Source organism: Silurus meridionalis, chromosome 19, assembly GCF_014805685.1.
Source record: "Silurus meridionalis isolate SWU-2019-XX chromosome 19, ASM1480568v1, whole genome shotgun sequence".
Classification (NCBI taxonomy): Eukaryota; Metazoa; Chordata; class Actinopteri; order Siluriformes; family Siluridae; genus Silurus; species Silurus meridionalis.
The window spans coordinates 5,086,527-5,106,584 of NC_060902.1; the positions used below are offsets into that span (position 1 = coordinate 5,086,527).

The following is a 20,058-nucleotide window of genomic DNA, read 5'->3' on the forward strand; positions in this document are numbered from 1 at the left end:
CAGCTCTGATTTTTACAAAAAAAAAAGCAAACCAGACACTGTGCTTCTTACAGGAAAAAACTCTGCATATTAACAAGTCAAGTCAAGTCAAGTCAAGTTTATTTGTATAGCGCTTTTCACAACAGACATTGTCTCAAAGCAGCTTTACAGAAATCAACAGTCAAGGTGAACGGTGTGTATTTATCCCTGATGAGCAGCCGTGGCGACTGTGGCAAGAAAAAACTCCATTAGATGTTATGAGGAAGAAACCTTGAGAGAAACCAGACTCAAAAGGGGAACCCATCCTCATTTGGGTGACATCAAGAGTTTGATCATAAATCTTTCAACAATACAGAACACTGGAGAGTGACAGTTCTGACTGGACAGTTCCAACACTGATGGAAACATTTCCTTTATGATTTGCAAATAATTTATATAATTAAATTTAATTGTATTTCAAAATGTAATTCTTTATATTTGTTCTACTTTTATTTATCTTATTTTTCATTATGTTCTTTGTTGTCATCTACATTCACATACACTGTAGTCATAGTGGATACAAAATGTAAAAAATGACACCAATAATGGATATTATTTCAAATGATCTGATTTTTAGTGGCACACTAAAATGCTTAAAATTGTCCTGTAAATGCATTTTAATTGAGTTTATTTTAATTCTACCTCTATTTCAATCCACTTCTGTGATGTCTAATGAATTGGTGCATTGCTGTTACCGATGGAACGATAAGTGAAGCCAAATGTCCGACACAGTTTGCCTCTAAATAAAGCAGATAGGCTTAATTGTTTGCTCAGGATATATGAGCCAATAACTCTGCTAAGTGCAACTGTGAATTGTTGTTCCTCGCTACAGAAGCAAATTGCTTTTTCTCTCATTAGCTATGTCCAACATATCGCGATGACTAATGCACACAAAGCAATAATACTTATTTGAGATTTCAGTCAGTCTACAGAGCAAATAGTCTCGGAGAAATGGTGGATTAATAAACATCACAGTGTCACTTTATACCACACCATACTGCACATGGACAATCACGTTAATCACTTTACATTTTTACTGTTTTTACTGTCATACGCATCCATGTATATACATATATTTTTACATATATCTTCATATATATAAAATTTTAAATAGCTTATACTTTTTATTTATCCACCTTCTGTTCTTTCTTGGTTAAAGCTTGAATGCCGGACCGTCGTAATAAAGCATTTCACTGCATGTCGTACTCTGTATGTATGTTTATTTGACATATTTTGATTTAATTTGAAAAAAATGTTTGGTCATTAATAAAATAAACTTCAATATGAACTTGCATGCTAAGCTTTAAACGTGAACATGAACGTTTATTGTTTAAATAACTGGATTACTGTTAAACATATGTAAACTTACTCATTGCCCCAGTCAAGGCGTATGGTGACGTGGCGTTTGACCTCGCGAATCTGATCCTGGGTCAGGTGACCGGATAGCATCTGCCGCCGCAGGTCGATCAGCTCGTTCATCACGTGGCGCAGCTTATAGAAGAGGTCCACTTTATGCTTCTGGAGAGGAAAGAAGGAGAATGTAGGAAATATATTTTTTTATTTATTTTTTATTAAAATATTGGAGCTAATTGGGATCAGCTGGTAAAAGGCACATTGTTAATTGAACGATTCAATCATCTATTTATTTCTAGTCTGGGTGACTGTAGATCCAAAGCCTATATTTTCATATACTCAGTCAAACCTTGGCTTAGTGTAGTTGTTTCACTTGAATGTATTTGGAAGGGTGAAAAAAACTGAAGAAACCCACAAGAAACATATGCCAACAAAGATGCAATATGCAATTGCAACAAATCCAATTAAAAATTTGTAAAAAAAAAAAAATAGATTAAAAATAATAAAAACATCTACTGTCGCTGCACCAATAGTTTTGGACACATTCGCTCTCAAGGATCAACTGCCTGATGGATCAAACTGTTACACAAGGAATTTCACATTGCCTTCCAATGTTGACAGGAGGAAACAGAGCATCCAAATTGGCAGAAAGCAGTCCTCTGACATTCTATATTAGTGACAGCAGAGCAGAAAATACACAACTCTATCTGTACCTCTGCTGAGGATCAGAATGAACAAATTCCCAGATCTCTCAGAATGACAGGACATATTACTTTTTGGATAGGATTTATGGTGGAATAAGCTTCTCAAGGACTTTACTACACAGAAACCATCCTGACATGGCAGAACAGTCGGAGAACAAAACATGTACACTGTAAAAAAATGGTGGTAAAATATCATATCAGGTGTTTCTGATCCCTTTATCAAGTAAATTATACAAAAGTCTGAATTAAACAAAATTATTTATATCTGTGAGGCACAAAAGACAGGAGATGGATGTCCCAGCTTTCCCCAACCTGACATAACATTATGACAATATAACTTTATGACTGGTGAGTGAATAACACTGATCATCTCTTCATCCTGGCACCTGTTAGTGGGTGGGATATATTAGGCAGCAAGTGAAGATTTTGTCCTCAAAATTGTTATATATTATATTAAATGTTTTTTTGCAAAAAGGTGAGTAAAAAAATAAAGCTATCTATGTTATAAGAAATATTACCAATGTCTAACATATCTTTAGCCTTAAGTTGCATAACCATAAAGCATTTATTTACATTTTATTTATATTTCTATAGCATATTTAACCATGGACATAGTCTTAAGGGAGCTTTACAGAGATAAAGAGGTTATAAAGCTGTGTGTGTGTGTGTGTGTGTGTGTGTGTGTGTGTGTGTGTGTGTGTGTGTGTGTGTGTGTGTGTATATATATATATACATATATATATATATATATATATATATATATATATATATATATATATATATATATACAGTACATAGCTGCAGGATTATACAGAAAAGTTAAACACTTTTGTTCATATAATTATATTTAAATCTATTACCAATCGAGGCACTAAATGTCCTAAATTTTAATCTAAATGTCCTCAACTTGCTATCCTATGGACTCTGCACGAAACAAAGGTATGCAGATGGATTAGCGACACTGGCTTGATGCTAATTAGAGATGACTGATGTAATTTAAAACCAATAACCAACCAGTGGGAATTCGGGAGTGCCTGTAATTGAGTTGTGCTGATGGTAATGTGATGTAAGAGAAATATATATTTCCTTATGCTAAGGTGATTAAACTAAACCCAGAGCATCACTGTGTAACCTGAGATTTCTATAGGTATAGATCTACACTTTCAAACTAATAAAATGTGATACAGGGGTGGGTTTCAACTACAATAATTGGCCAGTGACTTATGTAGACAACCATTAGATTTAGCGTTTCAAAAAGAAATATTTGAATGGTTTATTATGGAATTGATATATGATACATTATTTTTAATAATAAGATGTTAATAAAATGGAGCATGAAGGTATTTAGACTCCAAGGCTAATCTAATGTTTATTCCTATTACAATAAAACCAATTACATATATGATGAAGAACTAATACTACAACAACAAAAAGCAGCATCTGAAATATTTAAGAAAACAAGTGAAAACTTGTGAAAACATTTCATATTGTGTATTTATGAAGAGCTTGGTTTAGAACTGAAGCCCGAACAATGCAAAGAAACCGCGTTCGGTGTAATGTCTTTTATATTTTCAATCTTATGTTGATATCTCTGCACAAGAATGTTGTTCAGGGCTTTAAAAAGTATTTTAGTAGTCAAATAAATAAATAAATAAATACTGTACTAGGGCATTCAAAATATAAATAAAAAAGCCACCGTTCAGTTTACTATGGCAGCTTATTATGTGCAAATGCACTTAAACATTTTTCAGTTTGATAAGTAAAGTGGCACAAACCCAAACAGGGTAAAGTTCACCAATCTCATTAAGCTGATTTTATTTCTTTTTTTCTATACAGGAGCTTTTAAGTGCTTTAGTTATTAATGCTCATGTATCAGCGATGTGTAGATTTGAAAATCGTCACCACTTTGCCAAGACACTTTACCCTGATGAGGATGGGATCCCTTTTAAGTCTTGAGGGATTTTGAGGGATTCTTCGAGGGATCTTAGCTTGCTCATTAGGAATATACTTATATAGATGTGTTTCTGAAATTAAAATATATAATCTTGTATATATAACATCTATTTCATTCTGTAAAGCTGCTTTGCAACAATGCCCAATGTTAAATCAACTATAATAAAACTTTCTTTCGGCTTCTCCCGTTAGGGGTCGCCACAGAAGATCCTCCACATGTTGGATTTGGCACATGTTTTTACGCTGGGTGCCCTTCCTAACGCAACCCTCCCCATTTATTCGGGCTTGGGACTGGCACTGAGAGTGGCTGGGGTTGGTTCCCTGACCGGGGATCGAACCCGGGCCGCAGAGATGAGAGCGCCGCATCCTAACCACTAGACCACCAGGGAACTAAATGAACTTTAATAAAATGCGCTGAAATCCACAGAGCTTTTATTTTGTTTGAAAGTATTTGTGTTGTAGGTTTTGTTTTTTCTGATTATTTAAATGATTTATTTTGTATTCTTCTCTTTTGGCACACAGTTGCGCTGGGTTTTTCTTTGTTTTTGTGTGTGTGTGTGTGTGTGTGTGTGTGTGTGTGTTTTCTCTAAAACTTCAATAATGTAGGATTTGAAAACAGTTTTGTGCACAGTGCTATGTGGTGCTCCTAATGCTACTATTGTTTACATTCTTTCCAGGAACAGAGGAATACATATTCTTGCCTTTCTGCTAATCTACACCTACAATCCGTTATACACTTCTTCCAAGAAGACGTTCCACTAGATTTGTGTATGTAGTTGCAGATATATGTGCTCATTCAGCCACAAGGGTATTAGTAGTCAGCTATTGATCTAAGGTGAGGAGGCCTGGGGTCCAGTCAACCATCCAATTCATCCCAAATATGTTCAGTAGAGCTGAGGTCAGACATGTATACCATATCTGAATTTAGCTTGCATTATGCACAGGGGAACTGTCATGCTGGAACAGGTTTGTGTCTCCTAGTTCAAGTGAAGGGAGAATTTAATCCTACAGCAACCATGGACATTCTATAGAATTGTGTGCATCCACATATTCTGGTAACAGTTTGAGAAAGAACCACATATAGGTTGAAAATTCAGGTGTCCCAATACTGTTGTCTATACAGTCTTTTACCAAATCATTGCAAGAAAAATTGAGATTACACCCAAAATAGCACCAACCTAAGTGTCACTATTAAAATTCATAATATGAAAGACCATTTGCTGTGAAAATGCTTGTAGTAAATACTGTACTAATAACCTGTTTTTCATATCTGCGGGAATACAGTTTAACAGCAAGTTCGGCGTTTACTTGTGGCTTATATTAGCACACAGATTTAAACGAGTGGTGCACGAAGCACTTTGCAGGAAGCTTTAATCATAAGAGGCCAGCCCTGGCCTGACTGCTTTTAGTCACACATCAGTGCGCATAATGGAATTGGGAACAAAGCTGATGTGTAGAAGGTGTGCAAAGTTCTTAAACAAAAAAAAGAACTACATATGTGATAGAAAAATAAATGCTGACTGTTACAGAAGACCACTCACACATCTGTATTTATTTACTATAAACTCACACATCTGGAGGAGAAGGAGGGTAAAATTAAGCTCAGGCTTACCTGTGATGGTAGTAACTATGGTTGCTGCTTTTCTCTATGAAACTTTTTATTGCGATGTTTGCTTTCCATGCGACACACAGATGCATGCATAGTCTCATTTCACACATGTACAGTATGAACAACCAACAAATAAGAAAGGATAAAGATGTAAATCCAGTGCTTCACCCGAAAGATTTCACATGAACATCATAATAGGTCAAACATTTTCTCAATCAAACTTTCTCTAATTGAACCTGATGTGCAATATATAACATTTATTCCAGCCTCAATTAAATAAATATCTAAATCTAGTATTTATACATATTGCAAAATACAGTAAAATGGTTTTAAGATAAACCCAAATATTAAGCTTTCAGTGGTCCTTAGAACATACCTCTTTCTGCACTATCACCCTTCATCAGTACTAACGCCCTTGTCTAAATGAGCACATATCTCCTCAGGCACAATCCAAAATCTATTAAAACCTCTTCCCAGAAAAGTGGAAGTTATTATAACATCAAATAGGGACATAATATAGAATTAAAATGTTCAGGTGTCCAAAATACTCCTCTGTATATTTTTGGAAAAATTTTTTACCAATGATTTAATCGTAGGCTTAATGCTGTAAAGGAGGTAAACGCAAAATCAAATAATGATGATACAAAAAGACAACTACAACAACATATACTGCTTGGTAATTAAGGAAAATCACAGAACTTAAAAAAAGGATTTTTATAATAGGGATATGTATAACTAAGTTTAGTCATTAGCCAAACACAAAACAAGCGTTCACAATTACAGAAAGAGAGGCGGATCTTTATTACAAAGGAGGACAATAAAAAAAAATGTGAGTGAGATTATCTTCCCTTAATGTGGGGTGAGAAAGCTGGCTAGCTCTAACAAACCATAAAATAACTAATTAAATTAACCATTATTTCCACCAATTCAGTCAATTTTGTACTGCAAACATCAACGACAGCTTTCAGTTGTCAGTTTTGGCGAATGAACATGGTATAAGTCAGTGGTCCCCAACCTCTGGGCTGCGGACCAGCACCGGTCCCAATTTACCCAATTTAAATTGGGACCGGGCCGCACAGAAGGAATACATAACTTACATTATTTCCATTTTATTTATCTGATTCTGAACGATGTTTTATTTTGGAAAATTAACAAATTCTCTCTGCCACATCTGTCTATAACTCACTCTTGATGCATGTGAAGGTCCTCGGTCACATGTCTTACCTCCACCTTCTTAAACACCTTCTTCTACATTACCGCTAAATTGGAACCCCAAACGAGCAAAATGAACAAAAAACCACGCAATAGATTCACGTTTATTTTTATATATTGAAAATACCAGTTTTTATGCCGGTTGTATAATTGAATTTTTTTTGTATTTATCCGACACACCTTAAAGGCCGGGCCATGAAAATATTGTCTGACATTAACCCGGTCCGTGGCACAAAAAAGGTTGGGGAGCGCTGGTATAAGTGCAATAATCTATGGCTAGGTAGACGTTTTGTGGAAGGTGGTCATTTGCCTCGACGCCATGCACTAAAAAATGTGTAACACACACATAGATCCTAAACCATATATTATTCCTTCAATACTTCTATTCCACTAATAAATTCGAATGATCAAAATGATTATATTGGACCCATAAAAGACACAGCACAGGTTTATAGCTTGTTGACTGGAAAGTGTAAAATACTTTCACATTGCCAAAATAGTACATACACTCTATAGTGTTTGTAGAGTAATTAGCTAGCTACATAGATGGAAGCTGTAAATCATTTTATTCTTTATTTCATAGTATATATACATAGTATTTTCTATAAATAGTAAAGTATTGATACCAGAAAAATCTACTTAAGTACAATAACAAAGTATGTGTACTTCGTTACTTCCCATCTCTGACTGCCACAATTCAACAAATCCCGTTATTTTATTTGTACATTTTAAATAAGGATTGCAGTGTTGATCATCAGATGAGATTTGATATTCTGGAAATATCAGTCACACAGACACCAGGACGTGTATGAAAGATATCCAAAGTTTACTGACAGAGAGAATGCATATCTAGACCTCTATGACGACTATAAGACTTTTGAGTTACATATTAGTGCATGATGAACAAAAACATTGTTGAAGGTTATACTGTTCTTGATACATACGTAAGCATTTGTCAAAAAGAAGTCACACAAAATAGGTGAATTACTCCTGCTAGAATAACTGAATAAGAACTGAATTTTGTCTAACACATCATCGTCTGCAACTGCCAAAACTTTAATGTCACCTGTCTTTGGTTACAGTCGAATGGAAATTGCTGCCAGTGAACACGTCACATTATGCGTATAAAGCCCACAGATCTTTACTAAAGATTTTCCTTAATGATGTGCTATTGTGTCTGTGACAGCAAGTTCAAGCTGAAAATCGTGCAGAGTAAATCCAGCTTATGCTTCAATTGGATTCTGTCTCACGTCTCAAGTTACACTGGATGGAGCGTCTGCCAAATGAATAAAAATGTAAATGAAATTATCCAGTGTGTATTAGTATTCTCCCAAGAGCAGGCTGATTTAATGCCATGGTGGACAGAGTGTTAAATAGAATAAGGGACAACGATAAAAAGACTCAATGAGACATTAAGGGCAGCCATGTGACAGAAGCACATCCTTTCATCTTTCGGACAAATTTGAAGCCTTGTGCTGCAGGCATTGACTCTTATCCTCTGCAGGTCATCTCCTCTGCTGTTAAAGCTCGCTGCATTCGCATAAACATTTTAGATCGTTTTTGCCTCTGAGCTTGCGATTGTTACGATAAGATCGGTGGTCAAATAATTCTTTGTCCAGGATCAGCACAGCAGAAGCAACATCAAAACCATCGAAGCACGAAGGTGGTACATGAGCAAGACTAGAGCAAGGGTCACACCGAACACGTTCTCTTCAGATGAGCATCTTAACGTTATGGAGCTGTGATTTCAAATCAAATTAATGACATAAAAGACTGATCTGATTATTATGACCAATTAAATAATCACTTGAATTCAGTAGCATGTGTGAAAAGGCTGCACGTGTGCAGAGTAAATGGTGTAGGTATGTAATGATGCAGGGTTGCAATACATAATAACAAAATACATAATAAAAAATGATGTAACATGAATGTGGCAATATAAAAAAGCAAATAATAAAGGATATTAGCATGCTAAAATTAAATAATTAAATTAAATTAAATTAAATTAAATTAAATTAAATTAAATTAAATTAAATTAAATTAAATTAATTGGTTAATCAGTGATGGACATAGCCTGAAATGGTAATGGATGTTAAAAAAATTAATTTTTTTCACATATTCTATATGTTGAATATGAAGATAGCTAGCACTAGATGATTTGAAAACTTGCATTTACAACCTGTCATTTATCAAACAGTAAAAGACTTCAAACAAACATTAATACAGTTCAATAGTCAAAGAAACCACCCAGGAATGAGCACTTACTGTTTTGTCAACTGAGAACGGCTCATTTTCAATGAATTCATTAGAAGCTTTAGTCAGTTAATGAATATTCCAATGAGAAGAAAAGTACTGTTTAAACTATGTCATCTGCACTAAACCTAAATGTGGGTACATCTATAAGCCTTTAACTAAGAAGATTTGCATATAAATGTGTATATGAAATAAATCACTTTCAGAATTAATCCAAATAGCACATTAATAATAAAAAAGATCAATTAGACATGAGCCTTAAGATCTGACTGTAAAATGACTATTAATTCTTTAACTATAATATAAGTATATTAAGTATTTCTATAGTCTTACACGTACGAAAACATAACAGTTAAACACAAGATACACAAGAGCTGTACATTAGGTTAACCTGAAAGGTGGAAAATATCACTGATGGAAGATCACATGTAGAAAAAGACTATAGTGAGTCATGGCATACCCCATGTTTTATTATTAGAGAACTTACAGTATGTGAGGGTGTTTGATTAGTTGGCATGATGGGTAATGGCCAGACGTGTCAAATGGAATTTATTTATTTATACATTTTTATATACAATTAAAATGGTCACGATTAACAATATTTAAACTGTCATCAATAGTCAGGATTCAGAATATTACCAGGATATTTAACTGTAGTTTCTCTCATTGTATAGCAAACTATTACATTCAGTACAATATGGAGCTCAATTTCAATAAATCACATTTGACTGTAGTGTTTTTAAGTTTGACGGGTGCATGAAATATTATTTAAAATGTATCCAGAATTGAAAAAAAGCTGTGCTCCTGATGATCTGGGACAGAATTTATCTTGGGAGCACAAACACTGTCCAAAATGCCTGCCTACATAATGCACAGGGAGACAATAATGATATTGCGTAAGATTTTCTGACTCAGAGGCTGACATAACATACAGAAAATAACTTGTAGAGATACAAAAAAAAAAAGAAAAAATGTTGAGGGGATCAAATAGACAAAACAGGAACACTAATTGAAAATGTGGCTGAATCGCAATGAATAATAGGCTTCAGCGATGAAAGGCGTATTGATATGTAAATTTCCAAAGCAATAGGAAATGTCTAACAAAGGTTCAAGTTGTAGGCGTCCTAATTGCAGCCATGCTTTTCAGCTAGAGAGAGAACACATTGGAACAGGGGCAAATAAATTATAATGCGTTTACGTTCTAAATAAAGCAACGGCTTTTTATTCAAGAGCCCCAGGGTGGTTTTCCCGGGTTGGACAAACTGTTCATGTTTCCACCTGTTATTGACTTCATTGGTAAGCCTGCAGCGTTTGCTACCGATCTGAACAGACCTGCTATGCCAGATGACTAGGTCAGAGTGGCACAGCAGGCCACACTTATAAATTATAGGTCTGGCCCCTGGAAATAACCCCAGTATACCGATGTGTATGTAAAGGTTGAAAGCTACTCCTGCAAGGGAGTGTACTCTAGCTAGACAACATAAATGGTGTTCTGGAGTTTCAGTCACTAAACAGCTCTCTGTAGGGTTATTAAGTGCAAAATTTTTTTAAACTTTCATGCAAACATTTTGTACAATTTGTACAGTTTGCCATACAAACCAATGGTAGACATGGATAAATAGTATTTTCAGGATCATCATCAACTCAACCTATTGAAAACGATGGCCATTGTCTGCAGTGTGTCAACCAAAACACTAGTTTCACAAATGTGGAAGAATATAGTTATTGTTCTCCTCAAAGTATGTTTTGCCCTATGAAATTCCATTAAAGGCAGTTTAAAAAAATGTGGTGATTAACAAATATCTCTCTTAGGATCCCTGACTCTCCTCAACTGGTATTTGCTGTGCAATAGGGAAGACTCAACAAGCAGTTGATAATTGCCTATGGTCAAGGTGGGAATACAATGGTGTGAAAAAAGAAAGAAATCCAGAATGTTGTTAATCATCAGAACTTTACATCATTATCCTATACCCTGGGTTAATGATCAGAAGATTGGGGGTTCAAGCACAGGGGTTTATGGAAGCTCATTAAGTTTCTACAGGATTAGTAAGGTATAAGTTACTGCTTTAGTTGTTAGAAATAAAGAATTGCCTTAGAAAAGTTCCAGCTAATTGTCCAGTTTCCAAATGCTGAAATACATTTGGTCAGTTGGCACACAGCGGTTCTCAAGCCACTATTAACAACATAGGACAATCGTCAGACGTCAAAATGGGTCTGTTATTCTAGTACACAAGACAAATGCCAATTTTTATTCAACCAGCCCAACACAGCATTGTTGCAACCACTTCCTGGAAAGCAAACTCTGGGGAAGACATATGACTCTTACCTTGCAAGTGCACTACCAAGATCAATACTCCTTTAATGACATCTACCCTTCTTTAGATAAAGAAAAAGACAGGCTGACCATAACCTTTATGCTGAACAGCCATTCTTTTTTTGTTAATCTAGTGCTAAAACCCTCACATAACTACATTTTTAATTCCTAGGAGTAAAGCATCAATCAAAAGTATCAAAGCATCATGTTCATGCATTTACTGACTTCTTTTTACACCAGGAGTTAAGGAAACTAATGAAAAGTGCTCTATTGTGAGGAAGACAGTAAAGAGATTTCAAAGAACCTCTAAAAGTACAAAGAAGCAGACTAAACATACTTTATTAGTTAGAAAATACTCCAGAATTGATGGAGCCTATTCTACAGTCAACAGCACAAGACAAAAGGTTTCTTTTTTTGCTTTACTTTTGATATTCATAATAATGATATATCCCAGAATTCACTGCATAACCACATTATACACTATATCTGAAGATCAGTACGCTTGGCAACAGGGCCGTGTTCTGCAGACATTTTGAGGGGCAGTGGCCCAAACCACAAAAGGAGCACTAAGTGGGTGGGTGCTTGTTAATACAAATTATCCAGTTGTTATAAACATCCTTTTAAAGGAGTAGACCGCACACACTGGAATAATTTCAGACTTTATTGTAGATGTTTTGATAGAACATCACAATTACACCGCTGATAACAGAAACTATTAACTCTTTTAAGTTTTGATATTTACCTTTTCCTTTTACAGCAAAACCTTCTTTATTTGGTAATATGTCCTGAAATATCTTGAGAACCTTATCATTTAAGATTTGCCTCTACACATCATTTCTAAGAACGTTGTTACCAGTTGTTAACACTTTTAGATGACAAAGAGCAAATCATTACCGACAGAAATACAAAAACAAATGGCCAATTTACTAATTCAGCAGATCGGGTTGTTGTCAAGGGCACCTCACCCGATGAGGCCACAGAGGCAATGTCTCTAGCCACCGGTTACTGCACGGCCATGCTTTGCAATACATCATACTGTAGTTAACATTACAGTGGCGATGTGATATCTTTCGTGACCAGTTCTGTGTAAATAAACACTTTCCAGTTGTAAGAGCGTGATCCAGACTTGCTTTCAATTGATAGTATGGATGAAGTTGAACATGGTGCACAGAAGCTGCCAGATGTTGCTCTACTCATTGTATTCTCCATCAATCAATAAGCAATATGGAGCTTCCATGCCACATTGCACTTCAGAATCAACTATTTTAGGAGACCTCATCCACACAAGTGCATTTATAGTATTTAAATAATCCTTAAACAATGTAAAAAGGATACACAAATGTATTAAATCGTATAGTGTTCTGCGATTAAAGATGTATAGATGCGCTGTTTTATGATTTTTTTGTCATTAACAGTGCAAAAATCAGCACTGAGAGATTGAAATGCAGTCTGTAGCCCGTGTATGCCTGTACAAAAGTATAATCCTTGCTGCACAAATAAAGAGATGTCCCCAAATCTCCTCTATTTTGCTGAGCACTAAAGCACTCTTCCTACGCATAAGATACTTTTATCTTGTAAGCTAAATACTTAAATTTAGATTTTAAAATATTAATTCTACCAGACATTATATGACAATTTATCCTATTATACTTTTCTTATTACGATGCATGTAAGCAAGGCTGTTTTAAAGTACCTATTGCAAGCTCAAAACCTTCAGATATCATTGGTAAAATCAACCTGGCTTCCAAAATTTTTATTTTTTTTACCACCCACTGTCCTGGCTCATTCAAACATGTGTGGGCTGTGGAGAAAACTGGCTACGGCAGGTGAGTGTTAGAACTAGTGAAGGCGGCTATGATGCCGCTACGCTGGCGCAGTGAGTGGGTGGTAGGGAGCAAAAGGGAGTGAGTCAGCCCACGATGAGGACACAAAAGGAGGACTGAGAAAACAAGGAACATGGGACACTAGCATGCTAACAAGCTAATGCTTGAGCTGTGCTTCTCCAGGACCTACTTCATTGTAATTTTGTTGCTAGCTTGCAGCTGCTAGCATGTAGCTGTAAGCACAGTGAGTGGGTGATAGGTGTGAGTCAGCTTCCACTTAGGGAAGAGTTTGAGGAAAGATTTGAGAGGATGCATTGGCCCAATAGTATGCTAACAGTATGCTACATTCGCTTACAGTCACTTCAGATTTCCTGAAATAGATATATTTACGCTTCACTTAAAATTTTTTGTTTTTACGTTTGGACACCAAAAGTCTCCCCGTCCACGGCTGTGTATTAATGTGTAATGTGTATTACAATGATTACGTACAATAGATGATATACAAATATTTCTAGTTGACTATATGCAAAAGTCTACTTCAGATATTATTTTTAGCTGCCAGGAAAAGTACACAAGTCATTTCCTTTACTGAAGGCTTCATTTATCAAAAATCATTAGTTTTAGCACTAAGGAATTCTCCCCTAGCCAAGCTTGAAAGGTGCTGTTAATGACAGGGTCAAAGGTCTAAATTAATCTCACTATTTGCTCAAATCAAATATTTTATTTCAATGCGAGTCTGAAAGGAAGAATATTAAAAACCTTGCATATATAACCGAAATTCAAGATATTTTAAATGTAAAAGGGATATTCTAGAGAAAATGATGTAGAACGTCATATTAAAATGTTGTACCACTTAAAAAGCGACAATATTCTAACATCCATATATTGCGTATACATTTTCTTTTACATCAGTACATCAGCGACAATTCAAATATCTGAATACTGGATAAATTCAGCATGAATTATGTGGCCAATTGTTTCAGCTTAGTGCCTGGATTTGAACTTTATTTCTGTATCCCAAAGCCTATACCCGACCACAAATGCTTAATCCAAAGATACAAACCACCTGCTCACTTTAATAGGAACATCCTGCTCATTCCTGCAATCGAGGGTTGCTTTTAATTTGCTGTTTCATCATTCAGTATATTTCTGCCAGAACCCCTGAACTGCACATATTACACTCACCGGGTATGTTAACAGGAACATCAGATCTCCTGTTCATTTTCCAATGACCCAACAATGTTGCTGCATCATCAATGCATACAATCACGCATATAGATGTCAAGCACTTCAGATAATGTTCTCATGATATAGTTGTGCAATTATAGTGAGCCCATTGTAGTCTCATGTTCCTGTTCTAGGCAGTGTTTTAAAACAACCCTGTCAATATCACTGTAATCATATTTTTTTCTATTTTGATTTTTAACATGAAAGGAAGCGCTATATGTGTACCTACAGGATTTTATGCATTGCATTGCTATGACATGATTGGCTAACTAGGTAATGACCAGGGGTTACAGTTTCAAAAAAACAACTATAACATTTTTATGGACTAGGTTATTATTTTTGGGCTACGGTATTTGTACTAACAGGGTGCTGGAACTCAGTGAACGGCAAATTAAGGAACAAATCAGTGAATCTAAACACCCGACAATATAAACAAGTAAATAACTGACAAGCAAGTCGAGAGCAACACCTGGAGGAAACTACAGTAGTAGAAGACAAAGATGGAAAAGGCTTATATTTGTACAGTGAATTTATTTTCTTTGCACAGCCCAGCTGGATAGGAAGTTGGGGTCAGGGTGCAGGTCAGCCATGATGCAACATCCCTGGAGCAAAATGGGTTGAGGGCCTTGCTCAAGTGTCCGACAGTGACAGCTTGGTGGTGATGGAGCTTGAACCCCCGACCTCCAAGCTGCCACTGTTAGGAAAGCAAAAAAAAAAACCTTTTGAGATACCAAGACTCTGAGAATCACTCTAGCAGTATGAACATTTGCAGAATAAGTTCAACACAACATACGATGTGAGTTGGATGCTGTGAATGAGTTGATCTTATGTTTCTTGAACTTTATAATGGTCTCTGATTGGACCAGTCATTTTCTTTGTAAAAGGTTCAATATTCATGTTCTACAATATGCTATAATGCCTTTCATGTTTGTTCTTGTTATAAACATTCAAAAGAGATAAAAAAACGTAGCATTTATATTTAAGCGGTAACGCTATAAATGGCTAAAACAATTACTTTTTGTTAATCAATCAATAAAAAAAATCAAGCTTCACGTATTGTTATTGTTTACTTAAATAAAATATAAAATGCTAGTTTTTCTAAATTCTCCCCACAGACTGATCAGATGTAGACGAGGCAGACGATTAGGCACATCAACGGAGCTTTATGCTGCCTGAATAATACTATGAACATATTTGTATATAAGCTGTGGAAAGGTCACTGCATGGGGCATTGTAGACTAGTAAAAGGACAAATAATGATGATTTTAAGAGCATTAATGGCTATTCTGTACTGCAGAAACACTACAAAAAATCTACAACAAGCACACTAAAATGTACCCATACAGTATAAATCGCCTAGACTTGACAATATAAATACAAAGCGATGAATTACTGTATGCTGTAAAAAAATCTGTATTGACTTGCATACCTGTATCGCTCAAACATGAGCATTATTTCATCATTAAATCCACCAAAAAGAACTTACATTTCCTAGGTGGCAGGCCATACTCTGATTCATCCCTGCATTTAAATATTAGTGTCTTTCTCTTCGGGTGCTTCCATACACATGACATTCATTCGAATTAGTATATTTATCCCCTTGATGCATTTATTTTGGGTAAAACATGAGCGAAATACGATTCAACTCAAATACCTATATAGAATAATCGGTGAGCAAGCTCTCTTACAAGTGCTTAGATGTGCCTCAGCTAATTATAACAGCCACTACAAAGCAATGACTTTCGCTTCTGACAGCTCCACAGAGATCTGGTTAAGTCGACAAGTGGCTCTCTCTGTCTAAATGCAGCCCTTCAAGGACAACTTTTATTTTCCAGCATTCGTTTCTTACATCCTCTCCACAAATATAGGCTTTACAGTGTCATAACTATGAATGATGATCTCTACAGAGATATTGCGGAGCATAAGCGACAGCGGGGGGGGTATCCATTCTGCAGCGAGCAGCTTTCCTGCAGGTCAGCTTTGGCACCTCTGGATTTCCGCAAACACAGCACACCATTGCATCTTGAAAAACACAGAATGCTTAAGTGTTTCTGCAAAGAAGTTTAACATCTGATCAAAATACAGCAGATCTAGAAACACGTTTGGCACTGTCCTAAACATTCAACCTTTTTGTTTAGAACGAAAGCGGGATAAATTACCCCCCTTACTGCAGAACATGTTATATTGTCACGAAGGAGACAACGAGATAACATCCATGTGTGTCACTGGCTCATACTGAGGTCATAACCCTGACATAACGGAAGGCCCTGAACAATCAGGAATACATATTTGGTAATGTTCTGTTAGAAAAAGAGCACCAGGCCTTTCAGTATCATCAACAAAGAATACAAACATTATAGGATTCATGGAAAGAAAGCACTTACCCTTACAGAAGCAAGCGTCTCTTCCCGTTCTTTCCCTCAGCTCCAGATAGCAAGATGTAAACATGAGTGTGACGTGTGAAGCAAATAATAGCCTGTCAAATAGCCTGAGCCCCCTTCTCTTTCTCTGTGCTGCCGCTTTCTTTTTCCTGGTCTCAGGCTCGCTTTCGAATGCTCGTGCTCTCTCGCACACAGCCACCCACGGAAAAACAAGGATGCAAAGGATTCCTAAGCGGAGCGATTAAGGTGCGTAGCATAAATTGATAACCACATACTTTTGTTTTATCCTAAACTCTTTGCAAACAATGCATAAGGTATGCTGCTGATTCCGGTCCTGTGCTCTCATTTCTCTCTCTTTCTCCCTCTCTCTGTATTGCTCTTTCTTTCTCCATCTGTTCACAGAACTCTTCTTTTTATCACTCCCTCCCCACGTTCTCTGTGCTATAGTTACCTAACTAACATTGTGTGAAACTGCTCAGCAGCCCACACACACATGCACCCTCCCGCACCGTCTTGCTAAAAGCACCAAGGATGCCATTGGTCCAAGTGGATACCAGGCACAAAGCGCCAGCTGTGCCATGTCTTGCTCGTCCTTCCAGTAATTAGGGAAAGGATTTTGCAGGTGTAAACACAGCAAGCATTAGCCCTTGCTGTCATGAGGCACAGGCATAGAATACCAAGGTAACACTGAAACTTAGGGTGTTACATTTTTAACATACTTCCCATAACATACATTAGTATTACTTGTGGTTAATAAACTAGAGACTGTATGAAAACTAGAATGCTTTATTATACTGGCCTTAAAAACCTCAAACAAACATCAATCATGTGCCATTTTATTAGGCATACTTGTCCAAACTAATGCATGAAGTTTCAGAATTTTAGACACGAGACCAGAGATACACACATCCTTCACTCAAGTAGAAGTACAGATACTCATGTTCATGTTTTTCTCATAATTAAAGTTCTGACTACACTTTTGTTACTCAAAGTAAAGTATAGAAGTATCTGCTCTGACATGTACTTAAGTAAAAAGTAGCCATTACTACTACCTGTTTTAGCATCACACTGGTAACTGAACTTCACATCATATTAATATATTAATACAAAAACAAAACAATTAAAAAAAGTTATCTAATGAATGTATCCAGGCAGAACATCCACCATATAGAACACAAGTTAAGAAAAGATAATGATGATGATGATGATGATGATGATGATGATGAAGATGATCAGAAATGTCTCTGTTCTCAGTCATGTTTTCATTGTTGACTCCCTCTGTCTCATCCACAATAACCCCATACTACTTGTTGCCTGCTGCTTTGCTCATTGTTAGCTTTATAAGCTAGCCTACGTCAGTGGTGCATGATATCCAGGAAATAATACACCAGTGGTAGATGGAAAAAACCACGCAATGACAAGAAATCGGTTGATGGGCTGAAAAAGGTGTGCAATGAAGAAAAAATATTGATTATGACACCAAATACATTCAAACTAAAGTAACAAGTCTTTTTTTTTAAAGTAAGAAGTAAAAAGTACAGAGATTTGTGCAAAAAATGTAATGAGTGAAAGAAAAAAGTTAAAATAAAAGTATTGATACCAGAAACATTTACTTAAGTACAGTAACAAAGTTGTTGTACTTCATTACGCCCACCTCTGAATGAGACAACATGGTCAGAAATGGTGTAAAAACCATGGTGATTGTGGCACTAATGCTGGCACCAAAAGGGCTGCTTTCAACATTTCAGTACCTGTCCAGGAATTCCAGACATAACAGTCTGTGGAGTTTCTACAGAACAGCATGAAAAACATCAAACAACAATGAAAAACAGTCCCACAAGTGGAAACACCATGTCAAGCAAAGTCAGAGGACAAAGGTCAGAATGGTTTGAGCATTGAATAACTAAAATACTTGGCAAGCAGAAAATAATACTATCTCAGGGAGTTTTTCCTTGCCACTGTCACCACTGGCTTGCTCATTTGGGATAAACTTATAAGAGATAAACTTATAGTCACTTAACTTCAAATTTGAGAATTTGTATCACTGTAAATCTGTTTTGGGACAAGTTACATTGTTAAAATGTACAAATACATCTGAATTTAACTCAACTGAAGGCACAGAAATTCTTACTCAATAAAACGTGAAATTGGGCAGATCGTGAACATTCATAGCACTTGCAAAGAGGTAGTGTATAATAATTACATTTCATTTAAAGTTACATTGTGTGTTGGAGCTTCATGCATCTATTTCCAGAATAGTCTCTGGATCCACCACATCCTTGAAAATGTTGTAAATCAGCTTGATTACAGAGGTAATTTGCTACAACGATGCTAAAGCTGCTACAAAAAGTTTCATTGTAAATTTCACAGAGGCTACACTGTATAAAACAATATCATATAATGAGCCATAGTTCCATCAATGATATATTATTAGGGCAGCCTCCATTTTCACAGATTTTAGAAAGTTAGCATTTACTGAATGTTAAGATATATTTATACAATGGTTTAGGAAACTAGAACAGCCAGATGAAACTCTAAACATCAATTGAAAAAACAACCTAAATGGACCATATATTGGGGATAAGTAAATGCTGTGCATTATGGGAAAAAAAATGCTAAAGACACTGATTCAAAAACAAAAGCATCAAGAAAGGCCTAGCCCTATTTAACCCAAACCATACAGTTGAGTAGATTGAGGGTCTTGTTCAAGAGCTCTTTGGCAACCTTGGGTTTTGAACTTTTAGCACTTTTTTGTTCCCATTATTTATCCTACCGTAAGTGCTTTTTCCTGGACAGGGTCATAGTGGATCCAGAGCCTCTCCTGGGAATACCAAGGAAAAGGATAAGAAAGGGAAAGCACCCTGAATGGGATTCTAGTCAGTTCACAATATCATGGTGACATGTCATTGTCATTTGCTGTAAGAGGTAAAGTGTATTTATGTAAGATACAACTAACCTAAACTGTTATCATGTAACTATGGTTACTGGTTCCCATTAGCCATGTTACCATTTTATCCATGGAAGCACAGACACACACTCCTCAGCCTCCAAAGAGACTGCAGTACTCAACACATTACAAGGGCCAGATCAATGGAAGTCAATAGATGTCAGTAGAGAGAAATGGGAGCATGACCCTTCATTAAGAGCATCAGCTGAAGATCAATAGCAAGAGACAATCATTGGTGTGGCTCAAAAATAATATGAAGGTTAG

The 20,058-nt window shown here is 36.1% G+C and overlaps 1 protein-coding gene across 7 annotated transcripts in view; it reads right to left on the minus strand.

Annotated features, from left to right (window-relative positions):
- The window catches only part of dock3 (dedicator of cytokinesis 3), a 228,867-nt gene that overhangs the window by 102,993 nt on the left and 105,816 nt on the right, over positions 1-20,058 (minus strand). For 6 of the 7 annotated variants that reach the window (XM_046875282.1, XM_046875279.1, XM_046875280.1 and 3 more), the window contains exon 6: positions 1,388-1,536. In XM_046875282.1, the coding sequence (XP_046731238.1) occupies positions 1,388-1,536 (149 nt within the window). Of the gene's footprint in view, positions 1-1,387; positions 1,537-16,850; positions 17,253-20,058 lie in introns of those variants that run through there. The other variant, XM_046875283.1, reaches the window with a different exon arrangement.